The 16,715-nt window shown below is 43.0% G+C and overlaps 1 protein-coding gene across 2 annotated transcripts in view; it reads left to right on the top strand.

The window, feature by feature from the left end:
• Positions 1 to 15,976, top strand: part of sbf2 (SET binding factor 2) — a 91,658-nt gene extending 75,682 nt beyond the window's left edge. The window contains exons 30-42 of one of the 2 annotated variants that reach the window (XM_035159150.2): positions 1,003 to 1,077; positions 2,713 to 2,891; positions 5,056 to 5,232; positions 5,660 to 5,761; positions 8,278 to 8,463; positions 9,486 to 9,612; positions 10,303 to 10,430; positions 11,337 to 11,561; positions 11,653 to 11,760; positions 12,073 to 12,263; positions 12,968 to 13,055; positions 13,144 to 13,275; positions 14,589 to 15,976. In XM_035159150.2, the coding sequence (XP_035015041.1) occupies positions 1,003 to 1,077; positions 2,713 to 2,891; positions 5,056 to 5,232; positions 5,660 to 5,761; positions 8,278 to 8,463; positions 9,486 to 9,612; positions 10,303 to 10,430; positions 11,337 to 11,561; positions 11,653 to 11,760; positions 12,073 to 12,263; positions 12,968 to 13,055; positions 13,144 to 13,275; positions 14,589 to 14,687 (1,817 nt within the window). In that variant the 3' untranslated portion in view covers positions 14,688 to 15,976. The remainder of the gene's footprint in view (positions 1 to 1,002; positions 1,078 to 2,712; positions 2,892 to 5,055; positions 5,233 to 5,659; positions 5,762 to 8,277; positions 8,464 to 9,485; positions 9,613 to 10,302; positions 10,431 to 11,336; positions 11,562 to 11,652; positions 11,761 to 12,072; positions 12,264 to 12,967; positions 13,056 to 13,143; positions 13,276 to 14,588) is intronic. The other variant, XM_035159235.2, reaches the window with a different exon arrangement.
• The last annotated feature ends 739 nt before the right edge of the window (positions 15,977 to 16,715 follow it).

Here is a 16,715-nt window from a genome sequence, read left to right as displayed (position 1 = left end):
TCTTCCCTGGGAAATACCAAGGTACTTAAAAATAAGACATAATAACTGTACTACAACTGAGAGAATAGACTCCCCGTGCATTTAGTTAAAAGAGAGTACCAGAATACAGCTTAGTAAAAAATATAAAATACTAAAGCAAATCACCACCACTACAATAATTACAAAAATAAAGGTATAGAAAATAAAATAATAAAATCCATAAAGGAAAGAGAACTTAATAAACAGAATCAGATTGTTGAGATCTACTCTTATGATATCCAGTTGACAAAGACGTTTGCATGAACAGGATCATAAGATGTCTTAAATGCAATTGTACAAATAAGAGGCCTTAAACAGTATTAAAATGTCTTAAATTCAGATTGGATTATTATTTCAGGTATACCCTGCAAAATGTGTCTCAAAGTATTTCATAAAATAACTCAACAAATAAGTTAAAGAATTTCACAAAAATACTTAAATTATAGTGGTGGGTGGTTCCGGACTGTACTGTACAAAAGCAGATGATATAGGTGAATGATAAAGTTCCAGATCTCCAAAACAGGTCAGTTTGCTGTCTATTAGAAAAAACGTTTTTCCTTTAATTGTAAAGATGTCCATCAGTGTAGGACGCAGAGTGTTCTATAAAGAAGTGACCCTTTAATAATGTGGTAACAATGTAATCAACCTCTGTTAAATGATGAGCAGGGACTCCAGCCTGTTTGATTGAGACAAATTCATTCCTGACAAACTGGCATTTGGTAACTTTGTCCCTTAGTCTTCAAACCATCGCTCATAATCCTGGACACACATATTCATGCATGTTGTAAAAATCACTCTCCTCATCCTATGTGGACCAGTCCGACCTTTGACCCTCATCAGCGTAACTCTTCATTTGCATGTCTGTCTGAAGTGGTGGTTTGGTGGTGATGTCCCGATGATGTTGACGTCATTGATCTTTTCCATGCCCCCCCCCTCTCTCTCTCTCTCTCTCTCTCTACCACCTGTACAAAAAACACCACCCAGTGCTTGAGTACAGAGATAAACTATTCACTCACTCAAACCAAAAACCTGCCAGTAAGGAGAGAATCCCCCATCAAGGTACGGTCATTCTGTCTCTTTTCGTCTGCCGCTCCTCCCACAACGCTGCCTCGCTCCCTAACACGTTCTCCACGCGCCAGCCGCTGTTGTTTTTCCTCTCGCTAACCTGCACGCGCGCTCCCTAACCCAATAACGACCACGCTGCACCACGCTGCAAACCCTTTACAAAGAGGTTGAGTGACGCAGTACTAATCATGGCTGACTCTGTGGGCACTCCACTGGGAGCTGTGGTTTTTCACAAACCAAAGTGGCTGCTCTGATGTGGCCTCTTCCATTGTTGATGTGTTGGCACAGCCGGGGCCCGCTGTGGTCAGTTAAGAGCCAGGTCCAGGCTTGGGAGGAAACTAAGCTGTTTGTCATGGCAGACAAGTCATGAATCACACACACACACACACACATATAGACAGAAACAGCGTAGCCCCTCTGGTCGTCGTCTTTAGTGTAATGAAAACAGCTTGGGTATTCTGAAAATGTGATCCCCAAGGATTGGTTTGAAATGAGTGTGTGGTACGATGTTATGACAGGACTCGTACTAGTCTAATTATCAGGTAAACACGTTGTTATCTTCACCAAGGAAGTTATGTTGTCATCTGCGATTCGTTTGTTTGTTAGTTTGCACGATTAAACAAAAACAAGAAAGAACCCATTAAATGTTGGTGTTAATCCGGATCAGGAGGTGGATCCAGGATATTTATTGTTTTCACTTTCTTTAACATTGTGAGATTGGGCATTTTTCAACAGTTCTTATTGATTTCTCATGGAATATTTCATGGATCTAGATCAAAAAGGTTTTTCGAACCTGGCCTCAGTTGTTTGTCAGTATCAGTATTTTGTAATATTTCTTCTTTGTTTCTTCAACCGAGGAAGTTATGTTTTCACCCCTGTCCATTGGTTTGTTTGTTTGTTAGTCCGTTTGTTTGTAAGCAAGATTACACAACAGATTTCCACAAAACTTTGTGAGAGGATAGGACACAGGCAAAAGAAATTTGTAGTTTTCAAATGCAAATATTGTTGGTCCTATATTACACATCACATCTAAACTCTAAATCCACCTCCCACAGGAACGTTTTACTGACGGCTTTTGAGAATTATCCAGTTTCATGTAGTTGTTGCTCTAAAAGAATTTCAAGTTATCTCCGAGTTGAATTTGCATCCATTTGGTCGGCAGCTGTTATATAACTGGCCTGTTTGCAGAAGCCCAAATTAGTAGCAGTTTGACAACCATACAAATTCAACAAGACCTGAAGGTGATTACTGTGAAGAATCAAGTCGTTCATGCTGGGGATAGTGATTCATGCTGTTTGAAAGCACTGCACGCTGATTTCAGAGAAATGGCTTCTTGATTCATCGAATTACCAAGAAATTCCATCAACTTCTGCTTTTAACATCTCAACGCTCCCGAGCCACACAGGCGACCGCTTTGTTGGTGGACTGAGAGAATGAGGGTGTTTATATAATCGCTGTTGTACTGCCGTGCATGTAAATGTAGTCCGCATGTCAGGTGTTGTCCATTACTCAGTTTTAGTTTGTTTGACAGCATGTGTACATCAGTGGCATTTGAACAGGCCCAAACCCCACATGTGTGTGCGTGTGTGTGCGTGTGTGTGACTTTTGTTTGCATCTGTGTGTTTGCAGGCATGTGGGCCAGCCTGCGCTCCAGCAGCAGACTCATCCAGCATACGTCGGTAGCGGACGTGGGCAGCCGACTAGCAGGGAAGGATCTGGCGCCCCCCGCAGGGAGCAGCAGCCTGCAGGCTCAGCTCCTCAAGCAGCAAGCGGCCCTCTACATCTTCGGAGAGAAGTCCCATCTGAGGGTGAGCGTGAAAAAAGAACAGCTGCTCTCTGGTGCCTCAGAGGAAACGTTATCCGTGATTGTTGTGTTTCGACCCTAAGGTGAGATACAATCTGTTTCCATCCAAAACAACTGTTCTGCCATGAAGTCACACGGACGTCGAGGTGTTGATTCAGTTGTGATTTTGCATTGCAGTCACAGTCGAGGATTAGTGCACTCGACTCCCTCGTGTAGGAAAAGCGAAGCCAAAACATCACATCAAACTAATCCCCTCTTAATACAGTGCAGCCCAGTACAACACCACCTGTAACTGTGACCTCAGTAATTCACATGTAATTGAGCGTGTGTGTCGACAGAAACTAAAAACCTCAAATTCATGGCAGAGGTATTGCATTATAACATTGTTCAGATGTATCTTAGGAAGGTTGTAAAATATGTAAAAACAATCATCTCAGTATGTTTGAAGCTTTACTTCAGACAAGACGAGGATTATTACAAAAAGCTCACGCGAACACGATGTCCGTGCTCATTTTCCAGGAAAGGATGATAATTCAAATCAGGTTTGTATCATTAATCCAACTACTGTAAGAGAAAGTCAACTCATGAAGTTACATCATATATTTGAATAATAACCCATCAACAACCATAAATTAGCTCAGATTTTAAACAGAGTCGGACTGATTTATCAGCGGAGCCTTTCAGAAACACATCTGTATCGTACATAAACCCTGATACGTCTTAACAAAGACTTATAATCAGCCAGTCTGACTCTATTTAAAACCTGAGCTACTTCATGGCTGTTGATGTGTTATTATTCAAATAAATGATGTAACTTCATGAAAACTTATTTTACAGAATAAACAATGCAGACTTGTAATATATATGTGTCATAACGGGTTGATAACGACTTCTAGGAATCATTGCCTGTCTTTCAACATGTATTTATTGGCCAATATCTATTTTTGAAGTTCCCTTTAAGAAGTGTCTTGTCACTGCTTTCTCCATCTCACGGTATCCCAAAAGACACTCGCCATATTTTACAGTTGTTACACATTAATTGTTCTTTGAAATGTTTTATCGAATATAAACTTGAACCATGTCAATGATTATGTTCCAACCTCCGTCAAGGGTGCTGTTATTCAACCTTTGATCAGAAAATGACGTTTGTTTGTCCCAAACTGTCAACTGAAAACGACTTATTTTATTTTGTCATGTCTAAAAGTCCTTAACAAGTCTTTAAAACCCAGTCCTTTGATTTCAGTCTTTGGTGTTATGGAACATGAGGATGCTGTGGGCCTCTCACCAGCCAAGCTTTAAGTGTTGCTCTCTTCTGTTATTTCTTGTAAAAGATTGTGACTGCATTGGAAAACCATGTCACTGTTCCCTGTGGCTCGAGGACCTTTTGGTATTTTTACAATTTGAAAAACTCAGAAGCTGTTTTAGGTCAGATGAGGAAGATTTGCTGTTTGTTCTGTGTCCCTCCTCTTTCTCTCTTCTCTTTGTAAAAAAGTGTCTATAAAAATTGTTTTCAAATGTAGTTATTTTTATATCTGCTCGACGAGTAAATTAAACTTGATTCTGTGTAGCAATGACACAGCGTAAGTGATGAAAGGTTTAAAGGCTTGTAAATAAGTGACGCAAGGGAGAATTACAGCCCTGTGGTTGTCTGCCTCTGCCAAGTTGAAAATGATCTGTAAATCTCTGTCCAGACTCATATAATATATGTTGTGACGGAATTTATTAGAAGGTGTTAAGTGTATTTTGTCATAGTAAGTTTATGGATTATTGAGTTTTGGCCTTTGAAGTTTGACCACCAAAATCTTAATTAGCTAAATTGTGCAGAATTTGAAGAAATTCTTGGTTTACAAGAGTGGGATGGACAGACAGGCTGACAGACGTCCTGAAAACATCGCTCCTCTAGCCACGGTTGTCACCGGTGCAGAGACGTTAATACAGTGGATGTAAAGAATTCAGAAAGGCTTTTTTCCTCCACCTCATTTATTTAACAGTGAACGGTCCTGTAACTGCTCCTCCATGTGTGTAAATGAGTAGGATGAAATACTAGCAATGTATCACAGAGTTGAGTTGAGTTAACATGTAAAACTATGAGAGTACTCCAGCTAAAAGTCAACTTTGTAAACAACACTGTAACTGTATTTATTCGGTCTATGTCTCTGTTTCGACAGGGCCTCAGAGTGGACTCCGCTCTGAACTGTGAGCTGGTGCCGGTGGAGTTTGCGGACACGCGGCAGGTGAAAGCCGCGTTTAAAAAGCTGCTGCGGGCCTGCGCTCCCAGCGCCACTTCTTCAGACTCCGAGGACTCCTTCCTCAAAGCCCTGGAGGACTCTGAATGGATCCTGCAGGTGACAAAACACACACACAAGACATGCAACAGGATTCTGCACTTTTTACCCCCAACACAGTGACTCCGAGTCAGATTTGAAAAAGTGTGTGAGAACGACCCCGCTGTCCGCTCTTCCTGCTCATCCTCTGCATCAGTTTCACATAACGGATAAATCCACTCTGAGGCCAGTTTCCCAAGGGAAGCAGATTCACAACGATGGGATAACAGCAGAGCTCTTATCGTGCTGCTTATCTGATCGACCCTCTGCAGCCTTTGTCCTTACATCGAACATATCATACGCTGCCGAAAAATATCAGCTGTGGGAAACCCTTAGTAGGCAACTCTGCAAATAATTACCAGTAGACCAAACATGGTATACTGTATGCACAGGGAGGATTAATCTGTGTGTGTGTGCATGTTCACATATGTTGATCCCCCCCCCGCAGATTCACAAGATCCTGCAGCTGGCACTGTTTCTGGTGGAGCTTCTGGACAGCGGCTCATCCGTTCTGCTCAGCCTGGAGGATGGCTGGGACATTACTACACAAGTGAGAAAAATGCACAAATACCTTGAGCGATAAACACACAGATGTGAGAAAAAGGTTGAGCACGATATCTAGAGGTTTAACTGGGTGAGAAGTTTGTCTTATCGGTGTGTTTCTATCATGCTGTTTGTCTACAGATGTTTGGGGTTTTTTTGCATGAAGAACAGAAATATTATAAAATACCTGAGAGAGGTTTGAACGCAAACATAATGAAAAAAGGTATGCTATTGAAAAGTGTTGTAGACTAGAGTGTGGATACCCGACCCCACCGGGACCTGTCAGGACCTGACGAGTAGGGCCAGGTTCGGACAGAAATCTTGAAATGATACTCGGGTTGTGTTTGGTCATGCTGGCTGGTCTGTCTACTTTATTTTTACGCTGCATGTGCCTTTAAATCGGCAAAACATCAGGCTCGGTTCCGGTTGGGAGTGGGACACAAAAAGCCTGTCGGGTTTGTGTCGCTAAGTGTTTGAACCAACTTCTTCCCTGGTGCAAGTCCAGATGGGGGTCCTCGTAACATTTCTTTCCCCTCTTTATTATCATAGCAGTTGATAAAAACACCACAGGGAGGTTGTGGATCAAAAGAATCGCATTAATTCATTACAATAAAGTACCACCATTAGTGGGGAGCAGCAATGAAATGAAGCCATGTATCGGGGTTACTGGCACTCGGTGTAATTATCCAGTTCCGTCCTCATCCCCTTGAACTAATATAGAAAAAGGCAGTTGATGGAACGTGCACAGATTCACTCATGCAAGCACCATGTATGATCTGCCGATGGCTACGAACTCTAAGATGTGTCTAAAACTTGTTAAAGATGAATAACTGACTGTTCATAAAACATTTGTCTACATAATGAACAACATACAACAGTTGTTGTTGTTTTGTTTCTGTTTTTCATGTTAAAACCAACAAAACACTACCCTTCTCCAATAAAGATATAAAAAGGATCCAGATGCAGTCACACAACAGTTTAACAAGCAAGTACCTGATAAACAGAGCTTTACTTGTAGACAGCTGTTTAAATGACTGTGTGTCATGTTGATAGAGCTTCATCGTCCTGCTGTCATATATTGAGACTTAAAGCAGGAACACGTAGCTTATAATGGTTTAAATGTGATGTTTGGATTTTGACGACAGAGTTTATTAGAGATCTTCCGCAGACGGCACCTCTGCACGAGCCATGTGTGAATCATAACTCTGGCCACACCTGCCTCTCCCGCTCATCCTCTAATCGCTCGTGTCACTGTTGACACGATGGTGCTGGAGATAGATAAGGAAAAGGTCCGAGGTCTTGGAGCCATATGTCACTGATTTGTGCCGAATTTAATCACGAACGTTCACGGCTCTGATTTTGAGGCATGTAAACAGAACTGTCCGTGTCGATCCTGATCAATTTACAGTATCTGTTTGCTGCTGCACTCAGCGTTTCATCACATACTTGCTCTCTGAGCTCACATTTTCCATGTTGACCTGTTAACGTTGCAAAGTGCTCGACCTTCGAATGTGTTTACGGTGGGCTTGTGAAGCCCTGGGCTGCTGTTTAAGAGCGCGCTTTGTGGACCCCTTATGCCAGGCACGTGTTCGGCCCGGAGCATCTCTCTCTCCACGGGCCACCGGCTCCATCACGCCACGTCCTGATTGGTCCACACAGGCAAATGGGCTCCATATGCTCTGGCTCTCCTGCGTCTGTCCACGGACCATAGACACCCAGCAGACAGGATGCAGAACCGCCTTTGCGTTCTCTCTAAACCCTGCGTCCTGTTTCTCCTCCTTATCCTCTGTCTAACCCTCTTTCTCATATCCACTCCGCTCTCTCATGCCTTTCTCCTTTTCTCAAATCTGCTGTAATCCCACTATAATCTGAGGGTTTTATTCGAGTGCCAGGGCGCAGGGGGCTCTCTCTACCACTCAGGGCCTGATCGTCTCACAAACCCCTCAGGGGAAGCCACGGACTGTTTTTCCCGCTCATTCCACACGCGTCAGGCCTCATTAGTTAGTGTTGGAGGAGACACGGGCAGGGAAGCAGGCCAAACACATTGCATGTGTAGACAAGTGGTTTTCAAATGGTGTTTTGTGGAGTGACTTCAAGTGCGACTTTGCTCCAATGTTATATAAATGTTATTGATAGCTGATGATCAGTTAAACATTATGTGGTCAGAAGACAAAAAAAAATCTGGACACTGGATGCAGAGCAGCTGCCACTTTTTCGTGTCCTATGGTGATAAAACGATTAACTAATAAGAATAAAGTTTATCTTCTCTTTAACTAAGTAAATGAACTTTGTTACATCCCAACACTGGAGATAACTTGGCGTTTTGATGGTTTTCCTCTAACTGGCTACTTCACCTTATCTTCAATTTGCAATTCTAGGACTCTGATATTCTTTCATATCTGTCAGATTGGTCAAAGGTCTTAAATTCCACTTGTTGAAACCTGCAGAATCCCTGTCTAAGAAGCATCACTCCCTTTGGTCTACCGTTGGTGGCGCTGATGTTTTTTCGCTCTCCGTGTGCAGGTGGGGTCTTTGGTGCAGCTGCTGAGCGATCCTTTCTACCGCACTCTGGAGGGATTTCAGGTGCTGCTGGAGAAGGAGTGGCTGTCGTTCGGCCACAAGTTCAGCCAGCGGAGCAACCTGAGCCCCAGCAGCCAGGGCAGCGGCTTCACGCCCATCTTCCTGCAGTTCCTGGACTGCGTGCACCAGGTGAGTGTCACTGCTCCCCACTTCCACCGCTCCCCTGTACGCTCCAGTCTCCCTGCCCCTGCTACGTGACTCCTCTCTGCTTTCCCTCCGCGGCCCGAACGTCACTCACATCGTCTCTGTGAGCTCACCGCATTCCTCAATACCAAAGAGGCGAGGGGGTGAGGAATGTGAGAAATTCAGCTGTCATTAACTATACATTTGGTTCAGTTTTGCACCTCCCAGCAATGTATGTGTAAACCAGTGTGTTGCAGCCGAGTGTGTGCGAGGGGGCTGCAGCCCAGATGGTCCCTGAACCCCCCGTGATCAGCGCTGAGCTGACTGCGCTTGTTTTTCAGCATCCCTTCACAATGCAGTGCGTGTTTAGAGCAGCATGTGGAAAATTGCAGTTTTGGGGATTGAGAGTCTCAAGGAATGTTCGTGTGTGCCTCAGGATTTCACTGAGGGGCGGGGGGGTGCTCATACAGCTGAGGTCCAGAGACTGAGTGTCCGCTCTGAAATACTAACTTTTGAGGATGTTGTGGGTTCGTTCGTGTCTCCAGGGGTCGTACGGACCCACTCCCCTACACTTACATCAACACATAGTTTCTGCATTTGTCTTTTGAAACCGTAGGCTTGGCAGCGAAGACAGTTTGGCAAGGGCCCTGGGGTTCTGGAGAACTATAAACAGGGGGAAAGGGGATTCGGACAAGAGCTGAAAATAGACGAGCATCATCTCCAAAACAGCTGTTGTTTTCGCCAGTAGACCCAGGTGGCCTCAAATATTCGGCACTTCTCTCTGGTTGGCCACCTCACACCACTGGATGGGAACAATGGGGCTGCGGCCCAGTCTGGATTGTGTCTGGCAGTGATGATATCGTCAACCTTTGCCCCCACACAGACAGGAGACGTTCTTTCCTGTTTCTAGTTGGTCATTTGTGCAGTGCAGGGATATGAAGCCACAACACAAGGACAGCTGCCACACTCACCCTGACCCTCTCTCTCTCTCCCTGTTAATCTTCATCCATCTTTTCGTGTCTTTGCAGATTTTGGAGCAACATCCTCTGGAGTTTGAGTTTAATCAGTATTATCTGAAGTTCCTGGCCTATCATCACATCTCTAACCGCTTCAAGAACTTCCTGTTGGACTCAGACTATGAGCGCTTGGAACATGGTCAGTGTCCTTTGCAATTTGAACCGGGGGGGATTTTGTGTTGTTTTTTAATATTATCTCTTCTTATGCTGTGGAAATTCTGCACTGAAACTGACTGTATGTGACTTTCATAAAACCGATGAATTAGTATTTTAACATTAACGAATGATATTTTCTTTTACCAGTTTTCCCTTTACTTTTAAAAGGAAAAGCAAAAAGCTTCCCGGGTCAAATCCCTTCAATCCAAGGGACATTCAGATTGGGGTTAGGGAGAATTAATCTTAATTCTCTGTACGTGTGATTTGTCCCTGAGATACACTGGCGAAGTGTCAGCTGGGATTAGCTCCAGCTCTCTCTTGTTACGCTCAAAGGAAAAGAAGCACAGATAATGGATGGAGTAGAAATTATTTTTATGTTTTCTGACACATACCTGGAGAGATAATTGATATAGTGATGCTGAGTTAAAGCAAAAGAAACAAATCAAAAAACGAAGACGTGAGATGTGAGATGTGTCTGTTCTACTGTGTCTCTATTTGAAGATAAATTCTGTGCTGATATACTGTAAAATTAGTCTGGTTCACAAAGAACCCAAAGACCCTACGACCTTTCTGACTGGAGCGTTCGTATCAAGCGAAATAATCTGAGAGACGAACTCTGTTCCCTGTTCTTCATCATCATCATCATCATCATCATCTCTGTGTTTCTTAACAGGCTTGCTGTTTGACGACAAAGGTGACAAACAGGCCCGCAGAGGCATCTGTATCTGGGACTGCATCAACAGGATGCACAGGAGGAGTCCCATCTTCTTCAACTACATGTACAGCCCCTCGGAGAGCGAGGTGAGTGTCTGTGACCACCGGACCGCTCTCATGTAGCCGAGCTCCCACTCCCACAACATGTTTGTGCCACTCTGGGCCGTAACGATGCTGATGTCAGCTCTGTGCACAGGAGCAGCAACTTCAACTTCACAGCCTGAGAGGACACTTTGCATCAGATCTTTAAATAGAGATAAATAAAATGAATAAATATGTTATCGTTTGGTCTGTGTGGACTGTAGACAGACATAGTCCAAATGTTTGTTAATGAATTATCAAAAAAGTAATGAGTTGTTTCCTGCAGTAACCAGACGAGACGGTTATTGTTTCCTTTGTCAAACTAAATCATTTGTAAATAATATTTAATTGTTGTTCAGTGGTGGGATCAAACTATATACCATTACTTTATAGCAATACTTTACTCAATTGAAGAATTTGGATAATTCCTCCTCTACTGCTATATTTAACACAATAGATACAATTTCCAAACTAAAAACTTGGTATTTTTATGAAAGCCGGAACACACTATGAGTGAAAAAATATGAAATGTATCCGACAGTTTTTGTCTTGTTGCCACTTTGACTTGTAGCTTTGACCAAATTAGATTTGATGAAATTCTTTATGAATCTCATATTTCTGGAGTTTTTTCAAACTTATGATTGTGGTTATTTTGTTTTATGATAATTTAGGAGTGTTTTTCTTCGTGCAGTTTTCTAACAGACAGTTCTGTTACTGATTTCAGTCTCTCGATGCTGATGATGTTTCCTGTTATATTTCAGCTGTGTTGTAATTCAATAAGAGGAACTTGCATAACTTCTTAATAACTGTCATAGAGAAGTTTCTATTTCTATTTGACCATCTCCCACAGTACTTTACGTAATCAACACCATAGGACGACATCTGATTCTCGATAAAATCGTTGTGTTGCAGGTGATCCTGAAGCCATCGACCGGAATCCCCAGCCTGAACAAATGGGACTTCTTCACGGACGAGACTCTGTCCACGGGGCCTTGTTACGACTGGCGGATGATGGCTGCGAGGTCGGAGAGCTCGGAGGAGGCGGACACCATCTCCAACAGTAAGAGGAGGATCGTCTGGCCGTGTTACAGCAGCGTGAGCCGCGCTCAGCCCAATGCCATCACCAAACTCCTCGCCGTAAGAGCCCTCTACCTAAACTGTGACCTCAAGTTTGTGTTGGATCACGTGTTGCATTTATCATCCTCACTGGTTGTCACGTGTGCTGCAGGACATTGAGAAGCTGGAGGCCGAGCTGAACCAGGCTCCTGAGAAATGGCAGACGACTCTGGAGAGAGTCAGGATCAGCATTCAGGAAGACCTCAAACAAGAAGGCAATGTGAGTGTTCGAAAAATAAAGATGACCTTACATAAAAAAAACCAGAGCATACACCTCTGCCAAGGCCCAACAGTTCCCTTATGAAACCACCATTAAATTCACTAGATCCAGATTTTTTATTTGGATCGGCACGAAATTGCACACACTCATAAATATCAGTCCTCAAAACATGCCTGATATTCAAATACAAAAACAAAGCTTCCTTGGCGAAGGTAAAAACACAAGGCATCGTCATATCCAGTCATTACAACTGTGTAAAGCTCTTCACGTGTATTTCTCCCTTCTCATATTTGTTGTCTTGTGTGTCAGCAGCTCTGCAAACAGTCAGTGTCCATCTCAAGCCTCATTCCCACGTCCAGCCTGCAGGTCTTCCAGCGGCGCTCCATGCTGCACCTGCCGGACAGCCCGCTGGGCGAGGATCGCACCACCACCGCGGCCAACGGCATCAACCGCCGCGCTGCAACGCTTTACAACCAGTTTACCCCCAAGAGCGAGGAGAACAGGTGGGCCGTGAACTTCCTGAGTCCCAACACAAACATGAGGTCCACATTTGATTCACTCACAAACTGCTGCTCAGGGCCGGTTCGGTTTGGGAAGATGAGTCAGGGCTGTGGTATGCTGCGTGTCATGTTTGTGAGGATTGTCTGTACTCTGTTAAACTCTGGGTGTGTAATTTTACAATTACTGTGAGGTTAAAGTACAAACTCTTGGCCCAAATATCTGGATGTTTTCCTGAGCTGGACAAATGGTGATTGAAATCTACTTTATGTAAATTCTTTTTTTAACTTTCTTGTCCCTGCTTATCGCATTTCTCGTTCCAAATAATGTTCACCAACATTTTATCATGTGCGATAATAAATCGTTGATGGATCATATAAGTTTCAATATGGCCAGATGTTTACAGCAGAATTATTCAGCCAGGAGCATGAGCTGGACATCAGTGAAAAATGTAGGGAAAGATGAAATATGAGAGTTGAAACCTCCAGCACGGAACCCCCTGGTCTTAACCCTCACAGAGAAACACGCACACCCGCTTTTGGCCTCTTTACATTGCGGGGAACATAATGTACAAACAGAACATATGGAGGACGAGTTTGTCTTCCTGCTGGAAGGGGCTCCATATGAACAAAACAACAACTGTGGTAGAAATACGGTTCAAGAGGACGTCCAGTTGAAATGTGCCTGCATCTCACTGTTATTTCTTCAGGTCATATGAGGGGATCCTGTATAAACGCGGGGCGCTGCTGAAAGGCTGGAAACCTCGCTGGTTCGTGTTGGACATCACAAAACACCAGGTGAGCGAGATCGCGCCGCGCCTGAGAGACGCTTCAGCCTCGACCCAGGAGACAGTGCCGCAGGTTTAACGTTCCAATGTCTCCACAGATGAGGTACTACGACACCGGGGAGGACACCAACTGCAGGGGCCACATCGATCTGGCAGAGGTGGAGTCCGTGGTGATCGCCACGCCCACTCTAGGAGCACCGAAACACATCAGTGAAAAGGCGTTCTTTGACGTGAGTACGCAGAAACACGAAGGTCCAGTGTTTTGCAGCTTTTTGCATATTGAAAACACGCTTGCAGCCTTTTCACAGTCAATGTAGAACAGATGCACTGTGGCTTTGGATACAGTCAAATATTTGCAGGTTAAAACGCTGGCTTTTCCAGCAAAAATAGACCCAAACAAAGTTTAGACATTAAAAAAGATTCTACGTTTGGCAGAGGTGGAAAGTTTGGTGCATCAAACACCGAATGAGACCAAGTGCAATAGAAACCGAACAGCAGATGGTTTGTTGCACAGAACCATCTGGGAAAGCTTTGTTGGAAACTGGTTAGTAAAGCCCAGGTGCTTTCAGGAAATACTTGGCATGTGATTGGATGAACCATCTGTCTATCACCATTTATCACGGTTGCACAAGTCAGTCTGGAGAAGAATGAGTCTTTCCCATTGAGAAAAAACCCTCATTGATGTTCTTTTAGTGAAGAAATACTCCCCAGTTCTGATGAAACTGATGCTGTGGCAGCATCCTCGCTAACCTCTTCAGCAGCTTCTGGCTGTCATCACACCTAACACACGCAGGACGCTGATTGGTCCGATCCACTGTGGTTTAGACTAAAGCCACTTGGGAGAAAGCCAGCTGCCTCGCAAGCTGATAGAAACAGGTTCAGCAAATAAACACATGAAAGCCCAATGAATACATGGGACTTAAATGTCCACTAAAAAGACATAAGATCCGATGAGTATCACCTTCCTCAAATTAATCCATGAAGCAGAAAGTGACTTCTCTGTCCACTTTTTCATGTAATTGCCGTTCTTTAGCTTTTTTTTTTACTAATCCAAGATACTTTTTCAATATTTTAGTTTTGACGCCAATTATTGAACAATTAGTCAATTTTGGGAGCCCTGACATCTCTAGTTTCCCATGTCCACTAACAGGAGATGCAAACAGGATTTCCTGGTCATGTGCTGAGATGTGCATTTGTTCTATCAAAATAAAAGACCTTCTTTATTTCTGCTTTTCAGTAAACCTGAGATACAGTCATTTTTGCCATATGGCCACACTGTGCTATAGAGGGTTAATCGCTGGAGAGATAGAACTACTACTATGTCATAATAGCAGTAGATGGAGCTGCACATGTATTCATATTTTCTTTAACAAATTGGAAATTACAATTTTCTGTCACATTTGAGTGAAACCTGACTTGTGACGTTGTCTTTTCTGTCCATGTGGAGAACAGCGAAGCTTTCCCTGTTGTTGGAGCCCATTCAAGTACTTCTCTGTCCCTTCACTCCATATGTATTCACTCTTCTTATCTGATGCCTCTCTAGCTGAAGACCAGCAAGCGAGTCTACAACTTCTGCGCCTCAGACGCGCCCAGCGCTCAGCTGTGGATGGACAAGATCCAGAACTGCATCTCTGACGCCTGAACACTGAGGTCCCGAACACCAGAGGCCGCGGGAGGTGGCGGAGAGCAGAGACGTGGCGACAGCTCAACTCAGCTTTCACGTGTCTTTACATTTGGGGACCACAGTGAACAAAGTGCCTGGTAGCGGAGGAGAATCCATCCAACCTCTCCGCCCGTTTCTCAGCAGCCAATCAGGCCGGTTCGCCACTCTGCCTCGGTCAGAGTCAACACGTTCGCATTGTGCCGTCAGCTTCCTCCTCTGTGCCTCCGACAGGGATGAGGTGAAGATAAGCTGACGTTTTAGGGGACTGCACTACCAAGGAGATTGTTATCCTTACTTAAGCTGTTAACTAGATCAAAGCAATATCACTGGCCATTCAAACTGTGGGTTCAATATTAGACTTTTAAAAAATATAAAGAAAATAACCTTTTAGAGAATTTCTATCAGATATTTTACTACGTGGACGGGTTATTGCTGCTTGAATATGAACCGCCAAAAACTCAAGATTTTAATGCACAACATCGAGAGGCAATTTGTTTGCACTTAGCTCTAAAGTATGCACTCCTTATCAAATATAGATTTTCTAACAGATGCAGACGAGGCTAAAGACATTACTTTACAATGTACATATGACGTTTCCTCATGACATGACGAGAGGAAACGGATTTGCACAGTGAGTTCAAAAAAGAGTTACCTGACATTTTTCTATTTAAATAAGTGACGTTTTTCTCTATTTTGTCGAAAGTGTAATGACTCCTGGATAACACATTTTGTCTTATGTAATGTAAATTATTATTTTTTATTAAAAGTGTAACTGTAAGTGTGGTGGCTACATTTCTGTACATACATGTGTGACATTTCATTTTATATACTGTATGTACGGAACATAAGTATACTTTTCTAACCGTGATTCTAATGTGATCAACCAGTCTTTGTGGTTTCTTTTTTTTAAATGTGTCGTTACTGGTGCAAAAAAACCCTGAGTGGCCTGTTCCCTGTTTGTGATGAAACGTTGTTCTGAAAATGGAGTTTGTGTTGTTTAGTTTGTCCAGACAGGCTCTGTTTCTTAAGGGCTTTTAAAGAAGTAAGTCAATATATCATGTAGGACATTGTGGTTTTCAGAGCTCCTCCTCTCATCTGTTCTCTGTTTGTGTGACCTTATACAGTTTCATTAAAAAAGAAGACAAAAAAAAACACTCTAATGAAACTATTCAAAGACGTCAGAAGCTTTTTTTCATTACTGTATCTTCGTACCATGTTTTGTGGTGACACTAATTTTTATGGAAATAAATCGAACATACTTGAAGCGACTTGCTGGCTCCGTTCTTGTTTTTACTGAAGGTTTGCTTATTTCCTGTGTCGTCGCCAAGTAGCGCAAAAGTGATGGAAGAGGTATTCAGATTCTTCACTGTCACAGAAAATTATACAAACCATTTACTATGAACTGTAATACTAAATAAATATTCGAATATTAAACTGAATATTCGGAACAAATGCGTCAAGTGCATTACAGAATAACAGCACTCATCCACACACGTAGGGAAACACAATAGTCAGAGGAAACACACATAAATCTCATGAATAAACATACTCAATGAAAGAGTTTCAGAGAGTTGTCTTGGTAAACTTAAAGCCGCAGTTATTATCAATAATTACTTTAGACTTTTTCTCTGCATAAATCACATGTACCTGTGTATTGCACCACAATGGACAACTTTTCAAATCATGCCACTGCTACCTCTACCAAGAAGGTTATGTTCTCATCTCTGTCCTTTAGTTTTTTGGTGCTGAATGGGTCAGCGAAGAACAAATTAAGTTTGGATGGGGATCTAGATTTTTGTTCCCCTTCTTTAATATTGTGAGATAACGCATTTTTCAACATTTTCATTGCTGAAATCAGTGTGTGAAATAGTGCAGATCCAAATGAAACTCTTGATCTAGTGAAGGGGTCTCATAAGGGGTCTGTTGGGCCTTGATGGAGGTTTGTGCTCTCTGAAGGATTTGATCCTTAAATGTAACAATCTAACAATAGATAAGCACAGTTTAGCC

Source organism: Hippoglossus stenolepis, chromosome 1, assembly GCF_022539355.2.
Source record: "Hippoglossus stenolepis isolate QCI-W04-F060 chromosome 1, HSTE1.2, whole genome shotgun sequence".
Lineage (NCBI taxonomy): Eukaryota > Metazoa > Chordata > Actinopteri > Pleuronectiformes > Pleuronectidae > Hippoglossus > Hippoglossus stenolepis.
The sequence above is the reverse complement of the archived record's forward strand: the minus strand, read 5'-3'. Positions and strand labels throughout refer to the sequence as shown.